Genomic DNA, 23,495 nt, shown 5'->3' with positions numbered 1-23,495 from the left:
CCTCCCTGGTTCTTCTTTCTGTCTCATTAGTCATCACAGGGAGAGGAAGGATCATTTTAATTAGCAGCATTGTAAAGCTTTATTTAAGGCAACTGCCCCTCCTGCTGCTCTCTGGATTACCCTGCCGGCTTATAAATACAATACCAAATCATTAACAGCCAAAAACAACACCACTGAAGGGTTTGGAAGAAAGAAGATCCACTATGGTCAATGTTTAGGGCTCTTTAACAATGTCCTTTCTCCTTATTCAGGCATAATTCAAGCGTAATATTGGGCTTTATAAAACAACTCAATATCCTCTTACAGCAAAGCCCTTTCTAGTTGAGGATACCATGTGTTCAACTTTCTTCCCCTTTGTTTTCAAGGCAGTGAAAGCACAGAACCACATCTGATAGGATAGACATGGTAGATAGGATCACAGGTTTTCCAATGTCCCAATTTAGAATTGCTTGTTAAATTTCCAAATTAAAAGGACTGCTGCACGCTAACAGCCTTGCAGGAGGGAGGTGAGCAATGAGACCCCAACTGCGGGAGGCTGGTGGAACATTTTAGAAAGACGATCTTGTGAGTTTAGAAAGAAAACAAAGCACTGAATTTCACATTTTTCAGAAATGAGCCCAGTGGGTCTGTTCAGCCAGTGTTTCCAGCCAGCAGTTTTCATACCTGGGAGTGCAGTCCAGAGTGCATGTCAGTGCAGAAGAACAAATTTGCTCTCCCTCACACCCATACATTGCATTAATAACCCCCAATTAGATGCAAACTAAGATCTCTCATTCTCTTGCAGGGTCTTGCAGCCATTAATGGAAACAAGCAGGACAGCATGACCCCAGATCCTAAATACCCCAATACTTGGAAAGATCTGACTATTGCTTTCCAGCCCCTGGCTATTTCGTAGTCTTGCAAACAAATAGAACATTTTTGTTCTGGACCGTGCTGCAGCAGCTCCCTCTTTTGTGTCCAGCAGAATAGTGATGAAAACATCAAATTTCTTAAGATGGAAGCTGCACAAAATGTTCTCCTTACTGAGAAACCACAACTCAGACTATTGGGATTCACCATTTAGATCTGTGGCCTGCTTTCCCTGACCTGAATATGTAACTACGGACTCTTCAGTACACCTGGGTGCTGCTTTCTCTAATTGTTCATCATTGTCCAGCCAAGGCAACCCAGTCTTTCCCTTGGAGCAACCTATCCGCTACACGCTGGAGTTTAAGCACTGTGAGTACTCTACTGTGGAGTTTTCATGTTGGGATCACAGTCAGGATTTGATTTCTCAAAGTTATAACATCACACAGCTGAAGTTAGCTGAAAGTTTGAGATATCTTCTTTGCTGCTGGGTGCCAAGTTGCATTAAGGTATATTAGCCACCTAATTCTTCCACTTTATTGCTTGACATGAGAAAAAGAAAATCAGACCAGAGGACAAAAACTCTTAATGTTGAAGTCTGAACACACAAAGTGCAGTTCAGCTCCCCCTGAAAGCAAGCTTGCCCTAACTTCAGTTGGAGTACTAAGCAGAATGTGGAGATGATATCGGCTTCTTAAAAAAATGTGCATATTTCTCAAGAAAGGTTTAAAAATTACTAGATACATTTGACTTTACCTACACGAACTACTGTTTAAGTAATAACAAAAAGGAAGACAGTAATGATGTATTACTGAATGATTAATGTATCGCTACACAGAGTTCATTTCATATTAAGTCAAGATCTCTATGTGCGGAGGTTTACAGGGAGAGGTGATATCTTTTATGGAAGTAACTGCTGCATGTCAGACTGTTGCAAATTTAAGTGAATTAGAAATAAGTAAAATATTTCCACTTAAAAAAAGGTGGGAAGGGGAGAGGGGAAAACACCTAAGTTCCAGTTTGGGACTGACCAGCCCTTCTGTCCCCATCTCAGCTCATCTCTGCTCAGACTGAGCAGATCACAGACCTGAGCTACTGTCACTAAATGCTCCTCATCAAAACTGGGGGTGGCTTACAGAGGCCAGCGCACTGCTAGGGCCTGAGCAGAACTGCACCTTCAAGGGATATCAGTCTCCAGAGATCATGGATGCTAAACTCACTTAAAAACAGACAGTGACGAATAGTCTGAGTAACAGTCATTGTAAAAGTTTGTATAGGAGTTGCTTTGTTTTCTATTTATAGCTGCACTGTATTTTTCTTGTAATACATTTTTAATGACTTATAAGGCCTAGTTATTTATTCTCCCGCAGCCAATACTTTCTCACCCTGATAATGCAAGCGAATGAGCTTTGCACAGAAGAGCTGTGCACAGAAGAGCTACATGGGAGGTGGCTGGATCTGCTCCCTGCACTGGCAGCAGGCTGGGGGGACACGGCACGGCTCTTGGGAGCCCCCCGGCACCCAAGGCATGGATGCAGCGGGCGCCCCAAGCATGCAGCTCCCTGCTGCCTCTCTGCATAGGGACTGCCTGTGGAGGGCCCTCCCTAGGCCAGAATATTTTAAAATTACTAATTATTCCATTTGCACACAAGGGAACCTCTTTTTTTATGGTTATTTTGCTCTACATTTCTTAATCCACAATGAACCTTAGTTAAAAAACAACCCCCAAGCCTGCAGTGCCACGGAGGCAGTGGACCTTTCCATCTATGTGTTGGAAAGTTAAGTAGCATGAACAACAGACCAAACAAAAGCAAAAGATGGGACACTTTCAAATGGCAGGTTTTTGCAGGAAATACAATTTATCTGCTAAACCAGCATCCATCCCTAAGCACAAATGCTGATTGCCTCATGATGAGTCCAACCAGAATGGTATTAACTCTACTGTTTTTTTCTAAATTGTTATATACCCAATATTTTATTTTGACTCTTCTTTATATTTAGATTAATAACTATGTAATCACTTCATTAGTTTATTTAGATTATGTTATTTTAGGAAATTATTGTTTAGATCAGCCTTGTCCTTCCCATCTATCTGTGTCTTCCCAGAATTAAGTAATATCTGAGGAAACCAATTAATTGCAACTCAACCGCTGTAATGGGGTCTGCTCTACAATGTGGCAATGTCTAATGGAGTTTTAATTTCCCCATGGTGAGTCAACATTTGCTTAAAGAGAGAAGACTGTTAGAGCAAACCACTGTCTGAGACATGCACAGTTTCTTCCAAGTCTGTGGGGCTGAACAGGCATCTTGGGGCTGATGATTCTTTTGTTGGGGGTAAAATTCACAGAGGGTTGTAGCTGGAGCATCAGAGAGTATCCCAATTCCCACCACAGGCTGAGGTTTCCTGTGGACTTGCAGAACGTTGAGGACATACAGCCCTACATGGCTCTCAGGCTGCACCTCCCAACCTTGCAGGGGTCCTGGGTGCTAAAATGAACTTGTCACTCAGTGAATGTTTGACAGCCTTTTTTCAATGCATGGTCTTCCTTAGAAAATATTTATTTAATTGTCCTCGGTCCTCACTATGCGGTTGCACCAGCAAGTCCTTGTCGTAGACCAGAAGCCCATTGAGTTGGGGGGCTATCAAAAGCAAAAGTCTGATCCCCAAGGAACCTGCGGTACCCATGTAAATCGTGACACACGTGGGATGGCAGAATTTATAACAAAATTTTTTCCATTAATTGGATTGTTCGGAGTATTTAGTACCGCCAGAAGTTACACTTGGGATTCTGGAGGGAGGCAAAGCACCCAGAGCTCTTTAACATGCCCCCATCCCTCCCTTGCTCAGGCCCTGGACATCTTTGCAAACCTCAGCCTACATGCTGTTGACTAATGACTGTTTTGCTTGGCGAACACTGACAAACTTCTGAAGTTGGTCTGCCTTTCCCAATCTTCTGACAGCTTAAAAGATTTGAAACAAAGCTACATTATGATGCAACCAATTTCAGCAGCATCTGATTAACAAAAAGGAGGCCACAGCTACCTGACAGCAGCTGGTGGTTATTTTTTATTTCCAAAACAAACTGATGGCCTCAAACATTCATACATGTATTTATTGTTTTGTTTAAATGTCTCATTTCCAGGGTTTTTTTGGATCGTGCAGGGAAATAAAGTTTTGCAATGCTTCTTCTCATAATAAGTCTGTCCAAAAATGATGTTGCTCGTTGTGTTGAAAGATGGTTTCATTTTCTACTCAAAATTGGTATGAAAAATTTGCCTTGCCAAATGAACATTGTATACTGAACTTGTCAAATCCTCTCTCCTGACACAAATAAAAGATAACATTGGGTGGCAGCATGTAAAACAGCACTGACAAGACAGCTAGGATGGAAGCAAAGAAATGCATATTTTTCTCTCTCTCTTCCTGAGAAAGGTAGGGGAAAGATCCAGGTGAGCGAATGCTGGCGTGTTACAACCAAAAATACATCATCTAAAGACTTAACAAGCCTTTTCAATGCAGGTTTTAAGACAAACATAAGCGATTCCATTTCTGATTAGCAAAATCATGACAAAAGTCTCGACTTTTTCCAGGCAACCAAGAAAGCTGCTAAGTAGAAAGAGTGGCTGGATGAAAGGGGTATTCAGTTAAAAGTTCACAACTCTGCTGTGCAGGCTGGAAGGACTACTCATAGCACTGCTGAAAATTATTCTGAGTATATTTAAAAATAAATAAGGTAATGATAGCACTTTCATTAGATCTGCAGTCATACCATGTAAGTGAATTTTTTTTTCCTATTAAAATTGTTGATAGAAGGCTGTTAGCTATTTATCAGCCCAAAATTACATTTCTTCTCTCCTAGGGGTTGCCTCTTAAAAATCACAACAACTGCCTAGTTAGTAACAAGAAAAGACTCCTAAAACTGCAGTTTTGGGTTGGGGGGGAGGAATACAAGCATGAAACACAGATTGCACCTTCAAATCCCCAATGGCATCACGCTTCTTTGTTCTGCTAAGAAAAATTAACCTCAATCTCGGCTCAAGGTCCCCCGATTGATTATCATAGTCATTTAAATACTGTAATCTCATTTTCAGCATCAGGGAAAGGGAGCGAAAAGAAGAAAAAGAGAAAGAGGTGGGGAAGCAAGGGGGAGAGAAAGAGAAAACAGAATAAATTATCTGACAAAAGGAAAAAGGGCCTTTCTGCTTACGGAGCCTATTTCAGATCCTTCCACTTGATTGGAAAAGTTGATGAAGTTTAAATGAAGCAGAATTAGAGGCTCAGGCCACTGAGTATTGACAGGGGCCCATGGAAGAATGTGCAATTCAATAGGCCTGATTTCTGTGGAAAACAGGGGAAAGGCCTAAATGGTATAATCTTCAATCAAATCTAACATCGACACTGACAAGGCAGGGTAATGAGATAGGCCAGATCAGGCATGTTGGTTAAAGAAATTAATCCCTCTCGCTGCACCAAGAGTTCAGCTTTGATGCCTATTGTACAGACCCCCGTCCCAGCCTATCTAAATGCTAACTAACTGTGAGTGTGATCTGGGACTGTGCTTTTCATTGCTGGGGCTAATCTGATAACAATTTTAGCTCCCTGATTATGGCGGCAGAGGTAGCACGGCAGCCCCTCGCCGTGGCACCGCGGAGAGGGAGGAGAGGGGCAGAGCGCGGCGATGGATGCAGCCGGTGCGGAGAAACTTGCGTTTCGGCGTGTATTAGCGCTTTAACACACCGTAATACATGGTAATTAGTGTAGTTACAGTCGCCTCCTGACCAGCTGATTGGTATCTCCTGGGAATCACAGAAGGGGCCGGGCAGCGAGCAGGAGGGTGATGGAGAGAGCAAATGTAAAGGGACGTTGGGAAGTTGAAAAGCATGCTGCAAACAAAGGGGCTCTTCTACCTGGGCGAGCAGCCCGAAGCTCAAGATTAAAACCATCTTTATTTTTCAAGCTAGTTTGCTCTTCACTAAGCAATACAAGGTTCGTTGTGTTTGCTTTTCTGACTTTCCCCCCCCTCCCCAGCCTGGGAATTACACTATTATTTTTAATCAGGTTTCACTTGTAAGATTTTTAGACACAAAACTCATGTTGCTTTGCTTAAAAAAAAATCAAACCAGAGATATTTCCCCTGATATTGAGGGTTTTTTAAAGGCTGTTGTTGGAAATCTAGTAATAGGGTCCTGCTTTCATTTATCTATGCTACTTCAAATAAATGTAAGTAGAAAAGTCAGTGTAATTTATTTTATAACATACAAATGGTTAAAAAAGAAAATATCCTCAGAAATGCAGGTTCTGTCTAATCTGTACAACGTGAGCAGCCAAGCAAGAACAAAACAATCCCTGCAAGATGACAAAGGCTTCTCAAATTCAATAATTAAACATAAGAGCGTCTCTAAGAATTTGCATGGAAAGCAATCTGCCCTTGGGGAAAGTGTGGCTAAAAACTTGCAAAAATGCGGAACTGAAAACGTTGGTCCCTGTGATTGCCGTGAACATGCTTCGTTTGCTCTATATTCTGCTAGGCAGCACTCAAAAAAGAGGGGAAATGATTGCGGCAAAGGTTTAAAAATGAAGAGGTTTTTGCCTTTTCTTTGGGCAGCTGTCCACCGGTTGCCTGCCCAATGCTCTCCTATCCAGGACAGTCCTTACTGAGCCTCCGCCAGCTTTTCCTCTCTGCTCAGTAGATTTTCTTGTGCCTCTTCCAGAGAAGGAGGGATATTTATTGTTGGTGGAGTGGGAAACTGAGGACAGAGGGGAAATATGGCAGGGATGTTCCTGTGCTCTTACAAGTTTTAGCTGGGTCTCTGGTGCTGCTCTCAGCCTGATGGGTTCGGTGTCTCTGGAGAAGGGTTTGCGGGTAAGGGCTCGTTTTCGGGACTTGGAATATGCCTGACTTTCTGCATGGTGCCTTCGATTTGAACTAGTCTGAAAACCATCTCTTGGCTTAACGTGGTTTGGGGCCAATGCCATAAACTGGTATTGGCTCTCCCCCAAAGTTTCTTAAATCTTTCAGACAATAAAGCCTGAGTTTTAGGTTCATCATAAAAATTCATAGCCTGCTGCAGCTCTGGATGCACTGTGAGTGCATGGACCCGTTTGTGACCTTTTTTCATTTTATTTTTTTTCCTATTCTGCTTACATTCTCTCATCTTTTGGCTTAATTTCTGCTTTTACATCACCAACAACTCAGGCAAGAGGCTGTACCGATGTTATCTGCTATGACAATGCTGCTATTAGGGTCATAATGCAATGATTCAGTCTAATGGTTATTATTGTGCGGGCTGACTTCAATAATGCACTTTTAAATCAAAGGGCCTTTGAAGCTTTATTTCCATTGTATTAGACAAATAAACATAGAAGATTTTCATGAACATAAAAGGCATTCACCTTGTAATGTTTCTGGGCTTATTAGTCTCACCAATTTGCATTGTTTTGTTCACATAAAGGATCAAAATGCCCTTTTGCTTGCTTTTACATACTGCCTGCCGATCTTGGGGGTGAGCAGCTATGAATGCCCGGTGCTGCTGGTGCCGTCCCTCTGCCCGCTGAAACACAGCTGGCAGTCTGTAGCCTAAGTCCTGACTTCAAATAACCAGGAGAAAACCCCACTACTTTTATTCATGCAGAATGTTTACTTGCCTCTTGGTAATGCCTTATTTATTTCAGTGGTGTTTGTGCAAAATATGGGAGGGCACTAAAGCTCATAAGGAGTTTAATTTTTAGTGTACCAAATAATTCATTTAAAATCTTAAATGAGTTCATGCTGAGAAGAAAACCCTTAGAAGTTGGAGTATTGGAGAGACAAAGCTCAGAACCAAACCTAATGATTATTTGACTAACCAGCCCTTCATTAGTTTATTTCTCTAATGAATTATTGAGCTGTACTGTGTAGACATTTCTGAATACGTTTTTAAAAGCACAACACTGGCCTTAGATTGCAAAAATATAATAGTAGTAGTGATATTATAATAATAGTAATAAGCACACAAAATGCTGCATAAACACTAATTAATCCTCAGCGTCCCCAGGCAGCAAGCACAGAAGGCAGGATGCTCAGCACATGTAGTGATTTGAGGTAAATAGTATAATTAACACCAAATAAAAGACGACCTGATTCTAAATACCGCTCACAGTACTTGTGGCTACTCTGCTCTGTGTTACAGGGGTTATTCACCTGAGACAGACAAACTAAAATCTGGTCTCCTACCAAGTTTTCAATAGATGCATTGATTCCAAACAGCTGAGAGGGAAGAGAGTTATTTAAATTAACAAAGTTAACACCTGAGGGAAGTTATCCGAATGCTCTGGAAGATGCTTGGCAGGGCTGTGATGTCGTCAGTAGAGTTTGCCACACCTGGGGCTCTTGGTCAACATGGAAGTAGCTGTAAGATCTCGGCTGCATCCCCAGATCACTTGAGGAGAGCAGAGGTATGCTGCAGAGATGATGGAGACCACCGGGACCTGCGCTCTGTAGAGATGGAATGATTTTGATCTCTGTCAGTCCCAGCCATCACGCAGACACTACACCTGCATGGTTTCTGATGGCTTGTACAGCTGCTCCCTGAGCATCCAGCGATGGGTATGTTTTTAGGGAAGCCTTTATTTTATCACCTTCCCTTCCTGTGCAGGTTAGCAGTCCTTGCACAAAGGTGGATGATGATTACGAAGGTGAGTAGTGCCTCCTGGCTCTGCCCTGAGAAAGGGCTTGGAGAGATGGGAGCATCGTTCCAGGATCACCTTGGCTCCTCGCTATACCGGTGCTGGGAGAGCTAAAAAGACGAGTAGATTTGGAGAGTTTTTTTTTTTTAAAAAAAAAGGAAGGTGAGGGTTAAAGGCTCAAAGATTGAGCACAACATTCAGATGTAAAAGCCTTGTTACAGCCACAATGCAGGTCTATTAATAAAAGCTTCAACTCCAGAGTGATGGAAAACCTGCCCTTTCAGTAATTGCTGTTGCAAGAGATGTTTGTGATGCATGCACTTTACAACTCAAAGTTGTAATATTCTTTTTCACATCCATTTGTCCATGTTTGTCTCTTGCATAATTAGAGCTTTTTTTTTTTTTTTCCCCCCCACGATGTGGCACAATTTTAGTTTGATAAAATGTCCCGACTTGCTTTTCTTAGCTGTCCTTCCTACGGATCGTTCCAGAAACCAAAATGAATTTGCAACAACTCTCAGCAGTGCCTTGCTCTGTGACAAGTCAGATGGCTCAGAAATACTTCATGATAAGGTTCAATAGGCATGAAAGAAAAAGAAAAACATGGTGAGTGACTTCTGCCTTTACTTGGTACCCACATAGTCAGTGGAGTCCCTCGGCCACCTGGCTGGTGCCTTTCTGTCACCCACACTAAGCTGCTCTCCCTGGGCAAGGAGCAGGCTCCCGTGTGTCCCCTTCCTCCACTAAAAAAAGGCAGCTCAGCCTCCCTGGCCTAGCTAATCCTTCCTCTGCTGGGATTGCCAAAACCAAGGCTATCAGTGTGCTGATTTCTGTGGGTTTTCTGAGTTTTTTGATCATATATTCTTCTGGAGACTGTACCTGCTGGAAGTTTATTGCCTGAGTCCTGTGGATTTTGTTCGATCTTATTTGGAAAAAAGAAAAAATTGCAGCCTTCAAGGCTGGAGAGAAAAGCTTGGGAAGATGAACCCCAAACAGCCTGGCATTCAGACCAATAAAAAAAAGCCTGGCATCAGTTGTCATGTAAATAACAAGCTTTTAAAACAAATATTGTGCATTCCAGCAGTGCTGAAAACTTCTGTTTGTTAAATCTGGTTCTCCTGCAGCCTGGATGACTGGGATTGAGACCTGGCACCAGCCTTTTCCTGCCAGCAAAGCACCATCACCATCCTCCTCGTCCTCTGAACTGCCAGTTGTGAAACAACTTTTTAATGTTGAGAGCTGTGGTTGGGGCTCTGAGGGTGAGTTGGATGCCTCTCAGCTCTGAAGGCGTTTCATGGAGAGCAGTTCCCTGCTTTCTGCGTGTCCCCTGGCCGCACTTGAACAAGTAAGAGGATGCTTTGGCATGTGGGTCTGGCAGCTGGGACTTCCCATCTACCTTTGCACACCAGGGATATGTCCAACTTCAGGCTGGTGACACAATGACTTTGGCAGCGAGATGTTGAACTTAATTATGGCATATTATCTAAAAGATGTTAATATAAATGAAACCAAACTGGTGTGGCCCACTTTTTCTGGAGTGCATGTCAGGCATGCTGAGGGTTAAACGTGGAGAAGTCTTGTTTCCTGCCCAGAGCTGGCTTATTTTTGTAACACAGTAGTTTTCAGTAAGTTTGTACTGAAAAAAGTGCTTGGCTAAGGCTTTTACTGGTAAAAACAAACAAACCAAAAATGCTTTGCTCAGATTTTTACTGGCATCAGTAGATGAAATATTTGCCTCAGTTTTATGCTGCAAGCAAATATATATTGATAAACTAAATTAATTCCTTGATTAATTAAAACACATAATACATTCTACCAGAGAAAAAATAGAGCATTCATTCCTAGAAATCTTTATGTGAAAAGATGATGGTTTTAATCTGTGATAGCCAGCATGTGTAGACACATCCTGGTGGGGGTATGGGGCAGAGCTGAGGCGGGAAGGTCAGCCAGAAATGCGGGCAGTTGGCTGTGCAGTGGTCTCTGTTTGGATACACGGTGCCTCATTTAGAAGATACAAGAGAACTGGGAGAGAAAGTAGGGGATCCTGTTGTTAGCTGCTGCAAAGTATAGGAGGTCTGTCACACTTGCACTAGGGTTTTGGGGACTGAGGGCTAGTTGGAGGAAAAGCAGGGACTAAGTGTCCCATCCATCACTGCTGGGCCTCAGGTTCTTGTGTATTTGCTGTCTGGTGAACCTTAATGATAGCTGCTGGAGCCGTGCATTCCTCAGTGCCCTCCCACAGCTGCCAGAAGCATTTGTCCAAGCAGTAGTTGTCTCAAAACCTTTTGTCCCTTTCTTATAAACCATCTTTGTGTCCTTGGTTTTCAAGTGACACTGCACAGCATGAGGGTTGGGACCTGCTGGCCATCCCCTTGGGCAGCTCTCTCCAAAATGCCTGATCCCCAGGGCTCTCCTGGGAAGTAGGGGGAAGAGATCCCAGGCTGTAGTTGGAAGCATAAAGAGGAGACATGGCAGAGGGCTGATGCTGTGAGTATGCCACTACTGGTGCACGCACCAGCAAGCGGGACTGGCTGAGTGCCAGCGCTTATCCAGTAAACTGCCATCCTGTCACCATCACCTCCTGGCAGCAGAGGACACCCTGGTAAATTCAGCATTCAGTGGGGCGTGATGCAGTGTGGGCAGGCAGTTGGCAGGGGGTCAGTAATTTGCTGCACAAACTTTAAAACATGACTTACCATGAGGTGAAATTACTGATGGCTCCAAGAGTAAAAGTATCCCTGTTAATAGCTCAGTTACTTCGTGCTAAAGGATTGCATCGGGTAGATGCAGATCTCTTTACATCCCTACTGGCTGGCTTACGGTGAAGGATACCCTCCCGCAAGGAGCCCTCAAAGAATGGAAGTTGTCAGAATGCTAAAATTTAACACTACTTTTTCTCAAAACTTGCTCAAATTTTAGTTTCACCTGGCCAGACAGCAGAAACCCAGATTGGGTCTTATTAAAACTCCCCATGATTTACAACTGCTCAGAATTCCCACTGCCAGGATGCTCTGCAACAGTTATGCTGAGAAAAAACTCAAGCCCTAAAGCTGGGGCTGAGCAAACTGCTGGACCCGAGGGGAGAAGACATCAACTGAGCTCTAGGGACAGACAGCGCTCAGCCGAATGCTCCCGTCCAGACAGGCAAAACTCCCACATAAATCAACATAATCTTAATGACCGCATATAATCTACCTGCAACATACACACTACAGGAGAGGAGCTGCCCTTCATAGGATTACCCCAGTGTTATATTCATAGACCTGGGATTTATGGCGCTGACTGGTGGTTTATACCTATTTCAATGTAAGAAATGTAAAGGCATCGTGAAAATAAGTAGTATCAACCCAATCCCTACAGTTATGCCCTAGCATGCCTTAAATGTCATATAATTACATATTCTTCTGGTTCATCTTCATGCATCACCTAAAAATATACTTACTAGCACACTTTTCTAAGAAAGGCAGAAACAGTTTGGAGGGATGAGGAAGATGCAGGGCTGCCTCCATCCCGAGGAGGTTTGCCCTGCCTATGTCTGTCCAGCCCTTTCTGGGATGCAGCTGGGTGAGGAAATCTTCACCCCGATGTCACTTCTAAGCAAAGATACCGCCATTTCCTCTCAAACTTACGGGATCCAGAGAAAAGAAAGAAAATAGAAGTTTTGGATTTGAAAAAGTGAAACTGTTTTTGAGTTATGACACAAAAACTACTTTTTTTTTTTCCTTTGCCTTCCTAGTATAATTTCCAAATCGATTTTTAGAGTTTCAGGGGTGGGGGGGAGAGGGGAAGAAAGAGGTTCAATGTTGCAAGACTCGCATATTCTGTGATATTCCAAAATTTTACGGCCGATTTCCGAGCCTGCCACTGCCAGGGTCCGATTACCAAGGGAATAGAAGAGTTTACCCAGCGCAGCACCGGCAGAACCGTCGCGTTTTAAACGTCCCCGCTGTCTGCTGGGGGAAACCCACCACTTTTGAGCAGAACTGGCTGCCCTCACCAGGAGAAGAGGAAAAGTGCAACTGGTCAAACCTCTCGGTGCCCGCTGCGGGTGGGGGGGGGGCTGGCGGGAGCTGCAGCCGCCTTCTCTCTCCCTCTGCACCCTCAGAGCAACGATCCCGGCCCCCGAGCACCGGGGAGGGGGGGTCGGTACCGGGTGGGCGGCGTGTCCCTGCTGGGGACTGGGATCGGAAAGAGCTGGTTAGGGCACGAAGCTATTCGGCGAGTGCCATCCAGGGGACGAGAGCTGTACTTCAGCTGCTGCTGGGGGGGACGACACGCACACGACAAGACTCCAAGGAAGGCGGTGGAGGGGTTTAAAGCGTGATTTTCTGTGGGTGTTGATTAGGAGGAGGGAGCAGAAGTTAGATGCTTGAAGCTTTCTAAGGCTTACCCGGAGCTCAGCCTATCCATAAGACAGGGATACGAGCGGAACGGGTAAAATGAGAAGTGTCAGGAGTTTGTGGAGTGACCGTAACTGCCGCAGCCCGTCTACAAACCCTAATTTAGGCAGTTAGGGTTTGTGGGTCGCCCCGGACACCCCCTGCTGAGGGGGGTGTGTGTGTGGCAGAGAGCAGCCCCGCTGACATCTCGGTCCCTGGCCCCGACACCCTTCCCTCGGAGGGAAAACCCACCCCACGCTGCTGCCCGTCACCATCCCGGGGCTACCGGCTGTTCAACGGTGATAGATCACGAAGGAGCAGTGAGAAAACGCATTTTTTCCTTCCTCGTCATATAAATTATTGGGGTAACACCCCCCCCCCCCCCGTTTTCAACCATTGTCACCCTCCAAGTGCTTTAACGGGAAACTTTTCCGCTGTGTGCCCGCGGGGGTCTGGAGCTGCTTCCCCCCTCCCGGGGGTTCTGTTCGCCGCTACCGGCGCTAGGATGGGGGGCGGGTGGTCGTGCCCGGGTAAGGAGCGGGGACGGAGGGAAGGGACCGGGTGGCCCCCGGGGCTCACCTTGAGGATGAGCGGGTTTCGCAGCATGCTGTCCCGGGCCACCCCCAGCCGCTCGTTTTCGCTGCCCGGCTCCACCTCAGGCAGAGTCAGCGGCCGCCGCGGGGCCGCCGTTCCACCGCCCGCCATGTCACCACCGGGGCAGCACCGCGCCGAGGTTGGGGACGGCGGCGGAGGAGAGCCGGGGCTGAGGCGAACAGCCCCGCTGGCGGGGGGGTCGGGAGGATTTGGCCGCGGAGCTGCAGCTCCCACCCGTGAACGTGGGTGAGGAGGGTGGCGGTGCCCCGTCTCCTAGCAACCGCCGCCTCACGCCGGCGGTCCGTTGGTTTGTTGGGTCCGGCTGGGGCCGCTTCCGCCGGGGGGGGAGGGCGTTAAGGAACGGAGAGTCCGGTAGCAGGTGCTGTGGGGGGTGGTGTTGTGCGCGGACGGCGGGGGAGCGCGTGTGGCGGGTCGGTGGGCGACGGCTGGGCCGGAGGGTTGTTCCCCGTGGGGGCGGCGGGACGAGTTTTGCAGGCCGGGGGGGGGAGAGCGTCAGGGGGCCCTGAGGGGACCGCGGTTTGCCCCGCCTCGGCCCACCGAGAGGCCTGGGGTTGTTTCGGGTGCCTCTCTCGGTAGTCCCGGAGGGTAACGGCGGGCCGGCCGGTGGGTGGGACGTGGCTCCGCGTAGAGGGTGCCGTGGGGCCGTGTTCCGCGGCCTCAGCTTGCGGCCCGCGGCCTAGCTCTCTAGGCAGGGCGGTGGGGCGAGGTGCGTGGCGGTGCGTGGTTTGGGGTCTGCCCGCAGGGGTTTCGGGGCAGCTGCGGTGAGGAGGTGATGTCTGGTACCGGCCAGCGCTGGAAACGGTGTTGGGGGGGTGTGAAATTTAAGGTGTCGTGTCTCAGAGACGACAGAATGTTGGTTTGTATGTGTTTTTTTATGTGCTGGCCGTAGAAGATGTGTTAAAAAATACTTCCTGCCCGCTCTGTGTAAATCCGTAGTTGTCAGGAGTAGATTTGTTCTGGTTACAGAGTCGGCTGGAGCTGGCAGGTCCTGGCTAAGTTTAGGCCTGTTTGAACATGAGCAATGCCAGCCAGAAGCCTCTAACTAGAGAACTTGATTTTAGTGCTGATTAGTTTAATATTTCTTTATTACTTTTAGCTTGTTGCTGTTTCAGTGCTGAAAGCAGGGTTGAATATAGCAGTCTGTTGTTGCTTACTGTCATTGCTTAGTTATGCAAAGTCAACTTAAAGCTAATAGTTATTAAAGGGTATCTTTGTTTTTATAGGAAGGAAATTTTAAGGTTGAATACAGCTGTGATGCACATCTGTTTGATGAAGAAGGTGTCGCTTTTTTGTAGTCACTCTGCAAAATTAGCTGGATTGAAAAGTAAGTGTATGTTTCTAAGGTAATATTGAGTAGTTCCATAGTATTTTAATGTTTGGGGTGGATTTTTTTTTTCCTGTGTAACTGTGTGTAACGGTACCTAAATTATAGCACTTGAGTAAAACTCTATATCTTTTATTTAAGATAAGAAAAAATATGACAGAAGAAGCAAGGGCAGATGATTTTCAAGTTCAGGATTTTTTCAAGAAGAAGAAAAAGAAGAAGAAGAGAAACGATGAAGAATACAATAAGAAACATGAAAATGGTGAAGGACAGAGTACAGAAAATGCGGAGCTTAGCCGTGCTTCTCCACTGCTGTTTGAAGACCAAGCAGCACAGAGTGATGAAGGCTGTAAAAAGAAGAAAAAAACGAAAAACAAGGGGGAGCAGCAACAGTCTTTGTTAGATAATTCTTGTGTAGGACTGGAACATGAAATTAATAATGAAACTGGAGTGGATGCTTCACAAAAGAAAAAGAAAAAAAAGAAGCGGAAGTATAATGATAGTACAGATGAGCAAAGTGATGTAACTTGTGTCACAATAAATCAGCATAGCACTGATGGTTGTGAGGACATGGATGCTGATTATGTTTATCTGAAACAAGCTGTTAAGAAGAAAAGAAAAGAAGAGTTGCCTGAAGAGGATGAGGTATGTGACCTGCCTGCCTCAGAAACACACGATAACAATGACCATCAAAAACCAAAAAAGAAGAAGAAGAAGAAGAAAAGAGGCAGTAGTACCCAAGATATGCAAGAAGACACAGATGTAACCGTTTACCAGTCACTGTTGTCATCACCAGAGCAGAAGAGGCAAGGGGAAGACACAATGTTGCCTTTACCTACAGAAGAGGGTGGTGTGGCAACGCCCCAGCAATGGCATGAAGATGGTGACTGTGATGCTTCTACTGCCTTGAGTGACGATTCTATGCCTGTACCTGCTAATTTCTCTAAGCTGACTAAAGCAGCTGATCGATCTCCTCAAAAAACTCCAGTGTGTGCTAGAAAGGCGAAAAAAAGCAGCGCTTTTGTCAGGGAAGAAAGCTCGTCAGAATCTGATGTAATGTAAGTTTAGGTTTTGTTTGTGCTTTTGTTTATTTTTTTTCCTCTTCTGCCCAACCCCCAAATATGTTTCTATCACGTTATTTGGGTCCCAGATTTTGTTTCAGTCTGTTTTGTATGTATTTTTAAAAACAACTTCAGAAACCTTTACAGTATGTTGAGATGTTATAGGGACCTACTTTAAGAGCTTAGTTACCTTGTGAAAATAGAATGAAAATTTGTGAGAATATACTACTATTGCCTTCAATGTAGAACATTTTCTCCTATTTAAAAACTGTAGGTATAGAAATAATTTATGTGCAAGCAATTCACATTTAGTAAAAAAAAAAAAGGGGGGGTGGAAAGAAAGGGATTTAATTTGTTAAATTAGGTATTTATGGTGAATATATGCATTATTACCAAGCTACTAGTAAGGTCAACTAAAGAATTTAATGTTCTGTACAAACAAATGCTCATGTAAGTAGCTCTTGGTGCTTTTACAGTGTCTAGAACCCACAGTAAGAGCACTAGGAAGAGACAGATGGAAAAGTTCTGTGTTGCCAGCGGTAGCAAGAGACACTATATCTTCTGTATGTCCATGTGTGAGAGTTTTGTGGGAAAGGTGTGGATTTTCAAAACTTCAGTAAGCTCTTTGAATATTCTAAGTACAGAAATTCAGTAATAAATTATGTCTATGTTAAAAGGTTGGAAATACAAGGGGGTGGGTGTGTGAAGTATTCTTCTTGTGCTTTAATTAATGAACGTGTTCATTCTTTTAATGGTAGAGATTCTAACAATCTCTGTTTTGGAGTTAGAGTGGTGTATTTTATTTTATGTTTTTTTTGTGTGGTTTTTTTAAATATCAGGACACCAGAATGCTCGGCACCAAATAGAAAGAAGGACCAGAATAATTCCTTTACTGAAATGGCAGCCTCTGATGAGCTTAGTCTGGATGATGAAGAGTGCCTGGACTTTACCTTGTGTTCGGCTGTGGATTTGGATACTGCAAAACAAGAATTGGAAGAGTTTATTCCTCATGTGAGGAATATATCTGACAGTTCAATCAGAAAGATGGCTGGAAGAGACCTAGTGAGGTTTAAAGAGTTTAAAAAACAAGGTGAGCTCTCCAAAATATTGTTGCAGTGAGGAAGGACTGTGGAGCTGTGCTAATGTTTTGGCAGAGGGAAAGTACTTTTTATATAATTTATGTCACATCCATAGAGTCTGGTTCACTTTATTCTGATAGATGTATTTTGTATTTCTCTGCTTTGTAGCATCTACTTCCTCATTGTCAAATTACAGTCCAAAGTGTATGCGTAAGTTACCTGCTCCAAACTCTTGTTTTGTCTCTTTCAGTTTCCTTTTTTCACCTTTTGAATTTGTTGATCTTTTGTTGTATGTTTGCTAAAACCTGAAATGTAATGTACAAGAGATGGTACTTGAGGTTTTCTTTTTTTTTTTCTTTTTTTTTTCCCCTTCCTCTTTAAATAAAATTTTCTGTATATTTTAGGTATTGCTGTCAAGTTTGGCAGATTTTCCCAGAAGGAAAATAATCAAATCCGGAAAAATGTTGAAGAGTTCTTATCAATTACTGGAATAGACAGTGCTGAAAAACTCCTGTTTACCTCAAGGTATCCAGAAGATAAAGAAACTATCAGTCGCCTAAAAGCAGAACATCTTTTTTGTGAAAAACTTTGTAAGTATTTAAGTTCCTTCTCAAATAGCTGAACGTTACATTCCACAACCTGGTCATAGCATGATGTATTTTCTAAAATAATTTTTTAATTGAAAAGCACTAATGTTGCTAAATTTGGCAAAAAAGGAGTGTGCTGCTGAGATTATGTAGTTGATAATCTCTATGGTATACCATTCTTCCTATCTTTTCTCGGGTGTGAAGAGTTTAGAGATTAAAATATCATCATGACCAGCAGCACTTACAGACTTGCATTTGGGCTTTATGGCTTAAGGTGCATTATTTGCTAGGCTATATAATTAAGCATAGTGACTTATTAATGAGAGGTGTGATTAAGTCCTGTCTGAAATTGTCAGCTGTTCTTAGAGCACCTATATAGGTGGCAGGTTCAGGACTGAGTGAGAGCAAATAAATACGTGGCAGGTTTAGGACTGAGTGACCAATGGCAGAAACTGAAAGAAATTATGTCATTAGCCAAAGTAGCTAGTTTTCCAAGACTTGAAGAAAACAAAATTCTTATTTCTAAGATTCTGTTTGCAGGAGGATCATCTCTTCTCTTCCTCTTTACTCATTTTGTTGGGCTTTTCTTAGCTAGAAAACATTTATGCTTCACATGGCAAACATGCTCATTTTATGACATCTCTGATGAATCTACTCAGCGCACTTTCTCAATGGCTTTCTGTTCTGTGTTTGTTCTGTATCATCAGCATAGGCAAGACGGGAGTAAATGACAACCTGTAATGGATTTGGATACTAGCACTTATTCAAGGATCAATGAGACTACAGATTTGTTCCTCCTTGATTATTTCACATACACAATCGTTCCCCCCTGCATCGTCACATTTGCCTGATGTTGACTTCCCTTCCAATCTGGGAGATTGCTCCTGGTCTGGGAAAACTGGGCAGAAAGTCATGTCAGGGTTATGCGAGTTGCTTGCAGTCACCTCTCCTGGGCATTGCTGACCAGGACTGTTATGTGTTCCCAGGTATTGGTCTCTGTGGATCTTAGCTTCAGCCAAGACCTTGACTTTGGTTTTGCTGGATGCCCTCAGTCCCTGCTTTTCCTAGTCAAAATAGTCTATATGCAGAAGCGCAATATCTCATCAGCCTCCTGACTGGTGGCTGTTTCATGTCTCTATTAATGCGAGTGTTCAGTATGTTAGTTAAATTCTAATTACATCTGGATCAAATGTACAGCCAGTCCATACAAGTTTGTAGCTAGTGAGTAGCAGGTTTGTGCTTGAGAGTTCAAAAGTTCAATTTTTTTATATTCACCCACATGTATGCAGGCATGTACACAATTATTTACCAGCCGTCAGCATTCACAATCTTACCACGGTCACAACAATTACATCTTTGAAACTCCTCGGGAGATTCCATTCAGACTATTTCCTGTGCAGTTACTGAATTGTTGTAGAGTACATTCTCTTGAATGGAGGGAATCTGTCATTGACAGCACGGTCATGAAATATGTATGTTGTTGGGTTTTGGTTTTGTTTTGGCTTTTTTTTAAAAGTGGCCTCACCAATGTGAGAAATGTTTCTTAAAAATGAATCATTTGCCTTCTAGCTGAGGGCATACCACGACCCTGGAGGCTGATATATTATCGAGCAAGGAAGATGTTTGACCCAAATAATTATAAAGGGAGGTAAGCGAGTAATTTGAAAGAGTTTCTGAATGCTAATATCAGTCTCTGATGTTTATTTGTGCATTAAAAATGTATATAAATGAAGATCATCTCTCCCATTTGTGCCAGTTAATGTGACTTAATTGACAGTTCATTTTTCTGACTAGTCCTTATCAATTCCTCTGTTCTAAAGTGTGACTCAAAATGGTAGTGATGAGTAACATTGAAACGCCTGTAGAGATTACAGCTCTTCTAAGATATTGGAATGGTTTGAATTTACAGCTAAGCTGTGCCCATTTCCTCAACCAGGTACACTAAGGAAGAAAAAGAAAAATTAAAGAAGTATCATGCTATGCATGGCAATGATTGGAAGAAGATTTCTGAGATGATGTCCCGTTCTAACCTCTCAGTTGCTATGAAATACTCTGAAATCAAGTCAGGTATGTAATTTTAAGAAAAACAATTCATTCTGTGTATTGCAATTAGAGAAATTATTTTAACTGTATGTTGTATGTGCCCTAACCTTTAGGAAAAAATCCCTAGAGTAGATTTTTTTTTTTCTTAATTAATTTGTGGTGGTAGTTCTTTTTTCCAGACCACTGGTTGCATTTTCATATGGAAGGGATAAGAACAGTCTCTCACAGAAAAGGAAAAAGAAGTGGAACAAATACAACTCTTTATTAAATGGAACTGACATCTAAATAGATGCTTTCAGGGGGAGGGCAGGAGGAATTTGGCAACCAGGTTTTAAAAGATAGAAGCTAGAGATCAGTGCTATTCTTTAGTGATTAGGCTGAACTCCTCTCTCAAATGTGGTATGCAGAAGAGTTTCTAGGAAGTCTGTTAAGAAGCTGGTCTGGTAAATAAGAATAATGCAAAGTGAAGCATTTGCTCTTTTGCCTTTTTTTTTCCTGATGATTTATGATAAATTATGCCTTAACATTATTTTTCAATTTTAGCTATTAATTATGGTCCTTGGTCAAAGGAAGAGACCCGGAAGTTAATGCATGCGGTGGAGGAGGTGATTAGGAAAAGAATGGAAATGGAAGATGCAAATTCGCTTTCCTCATTGGAAAAGTCAAATAGAGATATCTCAATTGACCGTGAGAAACTGTACCAGAGATTACCATGGACTGAGATTGAAGCTAAAGTGGGAACACGATATTGGAGACAATGTAAACAGAAATGGTAAGGTTTTATACTAAATTGAGATAATCAAATGTGTTTTGGGGAGTATTTAACTCTATTCTGCAAAACTGGTTGTACCATGATGATTGTTTGGTAAGATAGGTAATAAACAGGTTGTAGACTACAAAAGAGGCATTGCAAATGTGTCTGAGACAAATAAATAACTCTGCTAGCTGTGTTAAGTTTTAAGTTTTCTTCTTGCTGTGATAGTGAAGCCTGATTTCTGCTTCTCTGTGGCAGCAGTAGCATCTTGAAGACACCTCCTTTTGATCCTTGGAATTTCTTGAAATGATAGAAACCTTTTTTTGTTTGTTTTCAAAGGACTACAATTTTAACAAAGAAGATGACTGAAGGGCAGCAGTTATATAGGGGGACCAAAAGATTAGAGGCCAAGATCAATCTTATTAAAAGGTATAGTTCAGAGGTAGTGAAATGCTTTTGTATCTCTTACTGTTCTGAGTTGTGTTTATAAAAGCTTGCACGGTGGGAATGGCATGCCTTCAGTTTCATACAGGTTTCGCAACTACTCTTTTCTTTGGACTAAATGCTCTGTGACTTGTGCCTGGGGAAGCTGTGAGTATTATTGAATTATTTCTTGAATTCTGCCTACAAACTGCTTCTGTATTATATTCACAGGTTGTATGAAATGCAAGTAGAGGATGCTAATGAAGTAAACTGGGAAGAACTCAGTAATACTATTGGGTAAACCTTTTTTTCCTCTTTTTGTGGATACAAAGGATAGTTGAGACAGATGGTCTTAAAAATTCCACAAAGGAGTTAAAGTTCTTAGACCTCTGCAACTATAGAAAATGTAATTTTGTTTGGTAACGTACAGTTGTATATACTTGCATAGTACTGAACAATAAACCATGCCTATAAGCGCTGAAACTTACTCTTAACCGCTTCAGGCAACTCTCATTGTATTCCTAGCACATTCTGTGTATTAGAACTGTGTTACGCAGTCTGTGCTAAAGTCTTTGATAAAAGACTTTTCTAGGTGTTAACACATAAGAAAAGGATAATTATAGGAATGTGTAATACAATATAGTCTTCTTCCAAACAAAGTAAGTGTTGAATATGAAATTACCAATGTTGGGAATGCTGTTGTTTCTCCACAATGCTTTTTTTTCCTTTTCCCACATACTTTCAGTTTCATTTACTATTTCTTTTCACTAAATATACAATACATATGTATGATGGCATAGTTTAGGTTCTTACCTTCAAGGGGAATTACTGTCTTGAAAAACTGTTTTAATTAGGATTTGAAATCGAGCCTTTCTACCTAAAGCTAAGATCTTGTTTGACTGGCGTCACTCTCATGAATGGATAATTCAGTAACAGCTAAACTTTGTAATAGTTCCTTGCACCACTAATTCTTTGAACTCTTCTCTTTCCAGAGATGTCCCTAGAGCCTATGTTCAAGCAAAATTTTATAAGCTAAAAGTCTCCTGCGTCCCTTCTTGGCAAAAAAAGACTTTTTCTGGTCAGTATCCTGGCTGTTTGTATATACTCCTTAAGGTTTTTGCTTGAATCTAAGAGGATATGTATTCTAGTTCAATTCTTTCTTAGTTAGCTTTCTCCTAAGTAAATTGGCTAAAATTTCAGCTTTATACTTACTTTGCTAAATGCTTTTTTTTTTAATAACAGTTTACTTTCAATGTCATCTTCATGCAGTGCTTATGAACCTCTTCTTTGTAATACCTTGGCTTTAAAAGTTTTATGACTGTGCTTTTTTAAATGTATCTTTGCATGTATGTATGTCTGATCTACTTTGCATCCATTGCAATTATTACAGAATAGTGAGATATTTTGCATTTAACACCGACAAAATAATTTCTGTTGGTGAGATCCTGTTTCCCCTAGGCATCCAGTTCCCCTACAGATCCAATTAAGACTACTTTTTTCTTTTTTGTTTTTTTTCCCTTAAAGAAATTGTTGATTATCTTTTTGAAAAGAAACTTCCAGAACTTGAACAACAGTTGAAAAAAAAGAAGGGGAAACACCTTAGTTCTGACAATTCAGCAGCCAGGCAACAGAAGAAGGCTTTCCGACTCAGTGACATTTTTGACTCCAGTGAACACAGTGATTAATTGACTGCCCTAAAACCAATTCCTGGTCTGCATATTTAACTGCAAAATGGATCTGGCTGAAAGTGGGCACAGATCAACAACTGCAGGTACACAGGCTATCAAATAATGGAAAAAGTAAAGACATGCATGTCTTATTTTCTTGTTTCATATTGAAGACTGAGGTAAATACAGGGGTTTGGGCCACCTTTTATTACCGTAGTTTAGCTCTGGTTTTAGCAGTCTTCATTTAAGCATTCAAGTTGCTCTCTGAATGTCTTAAAAACAGTATTTTTTCCACTGCTTTGTTTTCTGTGGAGTTGAAAGCTGCTGTTTACCCTTTGTGCATGAACTTGGTTTTCAGAACTTTAATGAATTTTAAATCATTTAAATAAATTAATAGAATTGGGTAAAGGCTTTCAATTTACTTTTAAATGTCTGTAATAGACAAATCTGAAGACATCTGGGTTGATGGAAACAGCACAGCTTTTTTTTCTTTCTTGTTCTTAAAAGCAACAGATTTTTATTTTTGACGTATACTTTTATCAGCACTTGTAGAGAAAAGGGATTTTTGTCCATTACTATTCATAAATTGTAATGTCATTTCATGCTAACCAGAACAATGCATTTAAAATGTTTTTGTTAATATTTGGAATACAGAGACAAAATACAGTGTATATATATACATACATATATATTTTTTTTTTTATTGTGCCAAGGAGACTGTCTACGTTTTAATAAGAAAATTGAGGGATAAGACAGAGGTTGTACTCATGTCTTTGTATGATATTTTTAACTATCTGCCTGGAGTGATTATTTGTAAATTGACCGAGTGAATGTAAAAAAAAAAAACCCAAACCAAAACATCTTTGTGTGTAAAGTATTTGTATCGCTTGTTTATATTTCCTATATGCTCTATTAGAAAGTAATGCAAGAAGGCTTGGTCTCTGACATACTACTTTTTGATGGTCGTTTTGATAAGTGAGAATTCTCTTCTTTAATAATTGTCATTGAAAATGCAGAACTTTCAGTGGCTTGAAATAAAGGCTTTATTGGA

The 23,495-nt window shown here is 42.2% G+C and overlaps 2 protein-coding genes across 4 annotated transcripts in view; one reads left to right on the top strand and one right to left on the bottom strand.

The window, feature by feature from the left end:
- Positions 1–13,596, bottom strand: part of CFAP77 (cilia and flagella associated protein 77) — a 61,537-nt gene extending 47,941 nt beyond the window's left edge. Inside the window, exon 1 of the mRNA XM_075055014.1 lies at positions 13,471–13,596. Within this exon, the coding sequence (XP_074911115.1) occupies positions 13,471–13,596 (126 nt within the window). The remainder of the gene's footprint in view (positions 1–13,470) is intronic.
- Positions 13,597–13,769: 173 nt separating this feature from the next.
- Positions 13,770–23,495, top strand: TTF1 (transcription termination factor 1). Of its 3 annotated transcripts, none has more exons than XM_075055012.1 (12): positions 13,770–13,864; positions 14,730–14,830; positions 14,972–15,888; positions 16,731–16,981; positions 17,375–17,560; positions 19,127–19,205; positions 19,494–19,624; positions 20,144–20,372; positions 20,694–20,783; positions 21,009–21,074; positions 21,770–21,855; positions 22,302–23,495. In XM_075055012.1, exons 3-12 carry the CDS (start codon positions 14,984–14,986, stop codon positions 22,460–22,462), a joined length of 2,184 nt encoding a protein of 727 aa, XP_074911113.1. In that variant the 5' UTR covers positions 13,770–13,864; positions 14,730–14,830; positions 14,972–14,983; the 3' UTR covers positions 22,463–23,495. The 3 variants fall into 3 exon arrangements, with proteins under 3 accessions (XP_074911113.1, XP_074911112.1, XP_074911114.1); XM_075055011.1 differs by having other exon boundaries at positions 13,806–13,916; XM_075055013.1 differs by lacking the exon at positions 13,770–13,864 and adding an exon at positions 14,037–14,212.

This window comes from Buteo buteo, chromosome 23 (genome assembly GCF_964188355.1).
Source record: "Buteo buteo chromosome 23, bButBut1.hap1.1, whole genome shotgun sequence".
Classification (NCBI taxonomy): domain Eukaryota; kingdom Metazoa; phylum Chordata; class Aves; order Accipitriformes; family Accipitridae; genus Buteo; species Buteo buteo.
This window is presented reverse-complemented; position numbering and strand designations above follow the sequence as displayed.

Coding starts and splice junctions, on each gene's coding strand:
- TTF1 (XM_075055012.1), top strand. CDS start 14,984: ATGACAGAAGAAGCAAGGGCAGATGATTTTCAAGTTCAGGATTTTTTC. Junction 19,206..19,493: donor CCAAATAATTATAAAGGGAG/GTAAGCGAGTAA, acceptor TTCCTCAACCAG/GTACACTAAGGAAGAAAAAG. Junction 21,075..21,769: donor GAACTCAGTAATACTATTGG/GTAAACCTTTTT, acceptor TTCTCTTTCCAG/AGATGTCCCTAGAGCCTATG.